The sequence below is a fragment of the Aegilops tauschii genome, chromosome 7 (genome assembly GCF_002575655.3).
Source record: "Aegilops tauschii subsp. strangulata cultivar AL8/78 chromosome 7, Aet v6.0, whole genome shotgun sequence".
Taxonomy (NCBI): domain Eukaryota; kingdom Viridiplantae; phylum Streptophyta; class Magnoliopsida; order Poales; family Poaceae; genus Aegilops; species Aegilops tauschii.
The window spans coordinates 482,035,851-482,045,586 of NC_053041.3; the positions used below are offsets into that span (position 1 = coordinate 482,035,851).

Here is a 9,736-nt window from a genome sequence, read left to right on the forward strand (position 1 = left end):
CGGAGCGAGTAGCACAAATGGGCAATCCCAGTGTCAGATTGCTTGCACGTCTTTAGGAACAGAGAGAAAGAGACTCACAAGTAACGACAGCCTTAACTGAATCACCCCGATTTGTCATCTTCAAGGCAGCCCAGGATTAGAAAATTAATGACCTTTTTGGTCATAAGTTTATAACATTCAAACACAGTACGAATATGGAAAAGTCAAGGACTTTTTTATCCCCAAAGATGTTTCGTATTGCATTGCCCCAAATAACAGCACACACTGTCATCATCGATAATTTCTTCAGAATACAGTGATTTTATTGACATAGAAATTCTGTACACATGCATGTAACAAGTCAATTAAAGTCAGATCCTAAGAAAATTAAGAAAGAATTATCACGAGACCGAATGAATCGGGACGCTACACCCTCTGTACAGCTTCTTAAATTTCATACAGTATGAACTGCCGTAACGAGTTCCTCTATCCGCCACACGGAGCCCCGTCCTCGACCTGCATGTCCACCGCGTCGTTCTCCTCGTGCATGTACGCCGACAGGTTCATGTACTGCTGCTGGTCCTGCTCCCGGTCCCGGCTCGGCTTCCGCCACCTCGCGCGGCACACGACGCACGTCGCCGCCCGCCGCGCCCGGCTGCGCTTCCACCGCGCGAAGCACTCGGCGTGCACCGAGTTCCGGCACGTGCCGCACGTCAGCAGCGGCGCCGGCCCCGTTGCCGCCGCGCCGCCTTGTGCCTCTGCCGACGGCGCCATCTCCTCGAGGCACACCGGGCATGCGGCGCCGTCGAGGCGGCCCGACGACGGGCCGGCGGAATCCTGCCGGCGCTGGTCGGCGGCCTTTGCGGCTGCGGCCGCCACGTGGGCCGCCCACAGCTGGTGGAACCTCTCCCGGGCGCGAGGGCCGGCGAGCACCTCCGGGTAAGTCGGCGCGGCGACGAGCCGAGCGACCTGGCACGGCCGCAGCGACTGCCTCCACACGCAGGCCTCGTCGAGGGACAGGCCGAGGACGCGGAGCAGCACGAAGAGGATGTGCTTGCAGGGCGCGCCGGGGTCGGGGCACGTGCACGCCGGCGTGGTCGCCAGCGTCACCGTGTACACGTTGCCCGTGGCGCCCAGCACGAAGAAGTCCGCGCCGGCGCGGTGCAGCAGCAGGAGGTGGTGCTGCAGCGCGCGGATGATGCGGTTGGCCACGCGCCGGGTCGACGCCTCCTCGGTGGTCGCGGAGTTGGACCCGAACGACGGCTCCATCGGCAGGTCGCTCCGCGTTTCTGGCATGGGAGCTGGCGAGAGCCCGGGGGCGAGCGGCTATGTAAGGCCGGGGCGCCATGCCATGAGATGCGTTGAGTGCCGTGGGAGAAGACTGCGGCGATGAGGATTACGGGGTGCGGAAGCAAAGCTCGCAGGAGGAAAGAGGAGGCAGCTCAGGCAAGTTAACTTTCGGTTCAATCTTGGGTGCTTCCCCTGATCTACAGGAGTACAGACCAATTCTTCGTCTCCCCTCAAAAAACTAAATCTTCCAAGTCTCGGTAACCGAAGCAACTAACCCGCCAAATTACACCGCGGATCGCTCTCCACTTGGTCTTGACGTCCCCTCGCGCCATCCTGCCTATTCTTTCGCTCCTCCCCTCACGCCATCATGCACATCCTCATCTTTCGTACTCCCTCCCCCTATAAACCATGGCTCAGCTCTGCACATCCACGTCGCGCCCGCAAACAGTGTAGTGATCAGTCGCAAGCCATACCCAGTGTTCACTAAATTTTGATCAATCGATGGCTCAGCTGTTCAGCTTCTTCTTCGTACTACTCATCGCTGCTGCCGAGTCCGTGCAGGGCGCTGGCGCTGGTGTTGGGCTCGTTCCGCCGGTTCCAATTGGTAAGAGGTACATCGTCGGTGGCGCGGACGGGTGGCGCGTGCCGCCGAAGGAGAATAAGGACATGTACATCAAGTGGGCCTCCAGCATTCAGTTCTTTGTCGAGGACTCTATTGGTAAGGAGGACTAACTAGCAAAAAAGAAAAACCGATTAATCTACCTGCGTGCATTTTGTTTTTATTAATCGATATGAACTCTCGTTCGTTTTCGTTTTCTGAAGAATTCATGTACAAGAACGACTCGGTCGGGAAGGTGAACAAGTACGCGTACTACCACTGCAACTGGACGACACTGGCCCCGACACCGCCCGTCAAGGACGGCAGCTCGCTCTTCCTCTTAGACGCCCCGGGGTTTGCCTACTTCGCGAGCGCCGACGTCAAGCACTGCAAGAAGGGCCAGCGCCTCATGCTCAACGTCAAGGCCCTGCCAGCGCCGGTTCCGTCAACTGATATTTCAAGCCCTCCTAGCCCTGCTCCGCCTGCGATTGCACCTGGACCGGCCCCTGGAGAGCCCGTAATGGACAGCGGCACCGCAGTAGTGGCCTCGTCACATGGGCGCGCCTTGATGTTGGTGGTTTCTAGCACAACACTTGCATTGATGGGGACGATTCGGGCCTGAATGCGTGCGTGAGACACAATGCGGCGTGGCATTGTAGGTCGTCTAGTTCAGATTCTTTAGCATGGTTAATTTCTTAGTTGCAGATCGAGCCGTACGGTATGATAGTTAGAGAATGTGTGCAGTTTGAGTTTCTTATTGGTGAACACAATAAATATTTTTCAAGACAATTATTGCTTGCTCCAGAGTAAAAGAAATTACATCAGCCGTTTCTTGCAATACGGTGTAGATAGTCTCTGATTATTGAGTTGATTTTGTTTCTATATGCACTAGAAGACGGCCAAACAAGATTATCAAAGTATATCTTGCAAAAGAAAAAATCATTGCGCCAAGGGAAAATATTGTTGAAATTAGCCAAATTAACAATTGAGGAGGTCTTAGCAAGGGGCGGGATTACCTCCCAAAAAAAAATCATTGAAGCATAAGCAAAATTGGCTAGCCATTGGCACGGGCCGTTAGCATATAGGTCTTTTTCTATGTTTTAGAATATCTTACAAACCACTTCAAAAAAATAAAGATAGTGACCACTTTAATAAAAATATATATTAGATCCTACTTTGACTAAACAAAGATTGTTTCTTATCTTTTGTTCATACAACTGATGAGATTTATTCACAATATACTAAATAGAAAATTATGTCACTAGAGAACAATATCCCGCGAGATAAAACAAGCAAGGTTTTTTAGATTGTTTTGTGTTACAGTTAGAGAATAGAGTTCATCGGTTTTGAAAAGAGTTCATCGAACTGAAAAAAATTCATTGATTTTGAAAATAGAGTTCATCGGTTTTGAAAAAAGAGTTCATCAGTTTTGAAAAGAGTTCATCGATTTTGAACAAGAGTTCATCAGTTTGGAGAAAAGTTCATCGATTTTGAAAAAAGTTCATCGATTTGAAAAAAACTCATCGGTTTTGAAAAAGAGTTCTCAATTTTGAAAAGAGTTCATCGATTTTGAAAAAAAAGTGCATCGAATTCAAAAAAATAGTTCATCGGTTTTGAAAAAAAGGTGACAAACTTCAAAATTAGTTCACGAATAAAAAAAGGTTCATTGATTTATAAAAAGTTCATCAAATTTGAAAAAAGGTTCATTGATTTTGAAAAAAGTTCATTGGTTTTGATTCTTTTCATAAACTTCAAAAAAGTTCACTAATTTTAAAGAAAGTTCATTGAATTTGAAAACAAATGCATAGATTTTAAAAAAAGTTCATCGAATTAAAAGAAGATCATGAAAATTGAAAAAAATTTATTGAATCTGAAAAAAGTTCAGTGATTTTGAAAAAAAGTTCACCGATTTTGGAAAATGTTCATCCAATTAGAAAAGCGCTCATCAAATTTTAAAAAATTTCATCAAATTAAAAAAACGTTCATAAGATCCGTTGAACTTGTTGCATCAAATTTGAAAAAAACAAGAAAACAAAAAAAGAAAAGAAAGAAGAAAATGAAAGAATGAAAGAGGTAAGAACCTTTACGTTGGCACGTAATCAAGAGTGGCTGGGGTGGTTAGTGTGTCTTGCACTGTGGCAGCGTGGGTTCGACTCCCACCTCGGCGCCTTTTTTGCAGCAGTTTTAAAAAAAGGAACAAAATGACGATGGGCGGGCCCATCGCCGAGCGGGGGTGTGCGCCCTGCGGTTATTACGCCGTTTAGGATTCCATGTGGGGCGCGAGGTGCCCCTGTTTTTTTAGATTTCCAAAAAAAATCTGTATTTCAAAATACTTTCACAGATTGATAATTTTTTTCATCAAATAGAAAAACCAATTATTGAATTCACAAAAAGTTCACGATTCATAAGAATGATTTTTTTTCAAATTAAATGAACATTTTTATATTTTGAAAACAATAATTCATAAACATTTTCTAATAATGATGTACATTTTTTGTGTTTGATGAACAAATTTCGAATTAGATGAACATTGTCTTAAAATGGTGAAAAAATATTGTATTGGTCAACATTTTTTAAATTTGATGAATTTTATTATATACCAACGAACAAAAAATGAATTCGATGAACATTTTTTGAATTCAATAAACAAAAACTGTTCGCAAATTTGGAACTGTAATTCAAAAAAATATGAAAAAGTTGTAAAATAAAGTAAATAAAAGAAAAAGGGAAGAGGAATAAAAATAAAAATAAAAAACGAAAGAAAGGAAAAAGAAAAAGAGGGACAAATCGAAAGAAAAAAGGGAAAAAGAAAAAGAGGTACGCGCGTGGATGCTGGGCGGTGCCCTACGCGGCGAATAGGAAGCGCCTAGCCCATGACCCTCACCCCAGCTCGCCTGTCCAGTGTATCAGCCGATCCATTTTGATTTTTCCCACCAGTTTTGGAAAGGTTCTAGAAGATAGCTTGAATCGAGTTTTTTTTTAGATTTCCAAAAAAAATCTGTATTTCAAAATACTTTCACAGATTGATAATTTTTTTCATCAAATAGAAAAACCAATTATTGAATTCACAAAAAGTTCACGATTCATAAGAATGATTTTTTTTTCAAATTAAATGAACATTTTTATATTTTGAAAACAATAATTCATAAACATTTTCTAATAATGATGTACATTTTTTGTGTTTGATGAACAAATTTCGAATTAGATGAACATTGTCTTAAAATGGTGAAAAAATATTGTATTGGTCAACATTTTTTAAATTTGATGAATTTTATTATATACCAACGAACAAAAAATGAATTCGATGAACATTTTTTGAATTCAATAAACAAAAACTGTTCGCAAATTTGGAACTGTAATTCAAAAAAATATGAAAAAGTTGTAAAATAAAGTAAATAAAAGAAAAAGGGAAGAGGAATAAAAATAAAAATAAAAAACGAAAGAAAGGAAAAAGAAAAAGAGGGACAAATCGAAAGAAAAAAGGGAAAAAGAAAAAGAGGTACGCGCGTGGATGCTGGGCGGTGCCCTACGCGGCGAATAGGAAGCGCCTAGCCCATGACCCTCACCCCAGCTCGCCTGTCCAGTGTATCAGCCGATCCATTTTGATTTTTCCCACCAGTTTTGGAAAGGTTCTAGAAGATAGCTTGAATCGAGTTTTTTCTTTTTAGGCTTCTTTTTCTGGTCTTTTCTCTCTTTTATTTGTCTTTCTCGTTCCTTTCCTTTCTGTTTTTTATTTTTATGTTAGTTTTCCTTTTATTTTTTACTTTTTTACATTTATTTTTCTAATTACTTTCTTAAAACAAATCTTGTTCTTTCTCATTTTGTGAATATCTTTAAAATTCCAGAAAGAATTTCAAATTTGTGGACGTTTTTAAAATTTTGAACATTTTTTAAATTAATGATATTTTAATCATGAACGTTATTTAAATTCGTAAACATTTTTTCAAATCATGATAATTTTTGAATTCACAAACAGTTTTTGAAACTCATTTTTTTTATCAGTCAATTTTTTTTATCAATGAACATTTATTGAAATTCGGGAACAATATTTGAAATTCACGAGCTTTTATTGAAATGCATGAGCAATTTTGAAAAGGTTGGAAAGGAAGAGGTTTTGTAGCCAATGACAAACAGGCCCCACCTGTACTATTTTTTGCCACGTTTATGGTTATTCTGAGTTCAGCATCACCTCAACAAGCTCTACATTATTATGAAGCGCTTTATATAACATTTTATCTTGAAGGCCGGCCATGTCAATAATGCTGAGTAATTGACATTACTTTCTTGAATGATAAATATTGCATCAAGTATCAGTTATTATGTCAAGGATTTTAGTACAATATTGCTCAAAATAGTTGACATTGCCTTCTTAACTAATAATATATAATACATACCACTTATGTGGATATGCAACGTTTTGGACACAGGAGTTCTTTATTTCTTCGTAATTGCTCTGTGTTATATTAGTAAGAACATGTGCATTTTATTATTTAGTACCACAACTTGCTATTTGGCTACTGCTCTATTAAGAAAACAGTTGGCATGAATTCATGTTTCCATATTCTACTAAAATTACGATTCTGATGCTTTAGGGAAAAAAATCTGCATTATGCACTTTTTAATCGATTTACTTCTATTTTCTGTTCAAAGCGTTCAATAGTGACACATAGTATTTGCCCCTTACAATTGCTACAGCTATGGCTGCTCGTAATAGGGAGTATCATATACTAGTATCATGCAGATGATAATAGTGTATGATACTACTTCCATAATGCATATTATGACACAAAGTAGTACAACATTTAATATAATACGGTATCATAATATCATACCACAGCCTCTTTTTCCTCGTTCAATTATGTGCCACAAAAAGCGTAGTTGGTGGCATACAAGATATCGCTTATGATACTCTCACCACGGGCAGCCTAAGAGAAAACGGATGGAGATGTGTATTCCAATGTCCTAGCAAATGAATAATAATGTGTCTAGTATTCATTCTATGAATAATTAAAGTTGGTTAAAATAGAAATAGAAAGCAGAACAAAACTACACTATTATGTGAAGAACACACACATAAACCTGATGCATCTAAATAAAAATATAATTTTGACATATTTACGATCATAATAATATTTATTCAAAAATGTCATACTAAAGAACTTGTGGCTTTCCAAGATAATGTAAGGGAACTCTCCTAAGTTGTGCATCCTAAGATGCACACAAACAATTCTACCAAGAATGAACGACACAACAAAAGTAAAATGTGTTGGTTCGTGCTAAAAAGGGAAGATACAATATTTGGTAAATTATAATTTCTAAATCATTAATTCTGCTAAACTAATATGGAGAATCCCCTAGTATTTGAAGCATGTAAAATCAATTTATGAAATAAATTTTGCATTTTTTTGTGATGGGTGACAATGAGGCACCTCTTCTTTCAATGTAAGCTCGTGCTGTCTATGTGGCCCGTCGTCCAAATATCATGACATTTTTATCCACCAAGGAGTGCTGCCAATTTATATAGTCACTAGCTCGATGATATACCTAACAACTTGTGTACATTGTGGGGGCGTCTACCTGGTTATAGCCGCTTTGACTATGTAGAAAATGATATGTTATTCAATGGTAAAACTTCTTGCCCATGCATATCTACTGATTTACGCATTATCTTCGTATGCGGTCTAAGCTACACCGAATTGGGTACCGGCCACGCTTCACAGCGGTGTGTACGTGGTTGGAGCAGGTGGCCAGGGAGGTTTTTACTCAACAGGGGTTGCCGCATAGTCTTCGGCTAGGACCTCCACTGTCTCCGACATAGGCATAGTTTTGACCAAATTCAACTTTACTATTGCCTGTATGAGTGTATGTCTTTCTTTCATTGCACCATCAAAAAAATTTGTGTCGGTTGTGTGCGTCTTAATTATGCAGAGGCCTGGTACCTGCTCATCATGCTTTCTATCCTCTTAATGCTACCCTATGAGTTGGTAAAAAAGTGTCCTTTTGTAAAACGATACACTAATATTTAGTTTATCTGCGATCGTACTTGCTTCACTAAAAAACAACAATGTACACGTGCACCTAGTATTGTCTAATTTAAACATGTGGTATGTGTAAAATATATTCAGATTGGCAAGTTAATAATTACCTAACTAAATTTAGCATCTTCTCTTGTAAATATTATTGCTTCATCATTGTTTATTATGTATGCCTGTAAAAAAGTGATGATAAAGGCTACATATTATAGGTTTTTCAAGTAAAAAAATTATTTTTGTTGAAATAGGAAAAGGACTAACTTACACAACATACCACTTGCCAAAATAGGCATATCAATAGTAGTAATAGTCATATTCGCGAACTAACCTGTGGTTGGATGGATAGATGGACAGTGATATCCCCAGCCCACAAGGGTACAAGTCCTGGTGTTTGCATTTATTCTGAATTTATTTCAGGATTTTCGGCAATGCGCGTTTAGTAGGAGGAGACGTTCCCGTCAACTACGAGGCGCATGCGATGACTTCGTAAAATCTCAACAAGATATGCCGGCTCAGTCTCTCGAAGGTACTCATAGGGGTAAGATGTGCGTGTGTGCGTTCGTAGGAGTGAGTGTATGCGCATACTCCCTCCGTCTTTGAAAGGTGTACTTTCAACTTTGTTGAAGGGCCAAACTATCTCAAAGTTTGACCGAATTGTGTAAAAAAGATTAGCATATGTGAACGTGATGGCTTTGTTTGACTCTTTTTTAATTATATAATAGATTATATGTAATATATATGTTATAAATGATAAGTTGGCTGAAGAATCAAACTTTAGGTCCATGTCTTGATCTAATAGAAAATTTTCGTGGATTAATCCAACAAAACTTATAAACCACCAGTTGGGTTGCAATATATTTCAACGTAGTTTTTGCCTGGCAGCTATCATTCGATGGTCGACGAACCCCATTCTATTTTTTTTATTTTGTACTTTCGATAAACAGTTCTAAATCATTTTTGCAAAAACAAAAGTTTTCAAAATTATTTTTGTCACTTACTCCCTCCGATCCAAAATAAGTGTCGCAGTTTTGAACATGGTTTACTTCAAAACTACGACTTTTCTATGGATCAGAGGTAGTAGTATATTTTATAAGGGCATATCCAACGTGGACCTTAAACCGCTCGCAACCGTCCGGACCGCGCGGTCCAGATGTGTTTTGTCATCCAACACGTGCCTGCATTAGTTCGCTGACGGGTTTGAACACACTTTTCCCGCAAATATGAGACAAACTGGGGGGGGGGGGGCTTTGCAGGTGTCCAGATCGCTGTCATGCCGCTTCTGACGACCGTGGCCCACCCAAAAAATCACCCACCTCTCCCACGCTTTCCATCCAACGTTTGCTTGCCGCATTCATGCCGGCCCAGAGGATGCAGTGGCCAACGTTGATGCCGAGTGACATGACCAGACGTGACGGAGGCATTGATGGACACGACCTCTTGGGCGTCGCCGCTTCAATGCGGATGCCGCGTCCCAGAAAACTAATTCCAGCTGCTGCGCCGCATTGAAGCGGGCTGACCGGCCCTTCGCATTGCCTGGCCACGACTATTTATATTACGCCATGCGTCGGCGATGCACATTCGTACTTCGTCCTCTTCGAGCCCCTCCAACTCCTGCAGCGATGCCAAAGTCAAGGTTCTCCGCACCGGCAGGCGAAGGTGGTGGCAGTTCTTTGTCAGGCAGATCTTGGCGCCACAGCCCTCGCTCATTGGGCTCCTAGGCATCCACAGCCGATGTCTCCTCCGGCAAGGAGGATATCATCATCTCCTTTGGGGATGAGGAGGACCAAGCGCCACAGTAGTAGCCCGACCTCCTCACGGAGGCCGGTCTGAGGGACAA

The 9,736-nt window shown here is 41.2% G+C and overlaps 2 protein-coding genes across 2 annotated transcripts; one reads left to right on the top strand and one right to left on the bottom strand.

Annotated features, from left to right (window-relative positions):
* Nucleotides 1-286: 286 nt before the first annotated feature.
* Nucleotides 287-1,390, bottom strand: LOC109786181 (uncharacterized). Its single transcript, XM_020344766.4, has one exon. It carries the CDS (start codon nt 1,273-1,275, stop codon nt 466-468), a length of 810 nt encoding a protein of 269 aa, XP_020200355.1. The 5' UTR covers nt 1,276-1,390; the 3' UTR covers nt 287-465.
* Nucleotides 850-2,651, top strand: LOC109786182 (early nodulin-like protein 17). Its single transcript, XM_020344767.4, has 2 exons — nt 850-1,987; nt 2,092-2,651. The coding sequence occupies exons 1-2, from the start codon at nt 1,771-1,773 to the stop codon at nt 2,487-2,489; spliced, it is 615 nt and encodes a 204-aa protein (XP_020200356.1). The 5' UTR covers nt 850-1,770; the 3' UTR covers nt 2,490-2,651.
* Nucleotides 2,652-9,736: the final 7,085 nt, after the last annotated feature.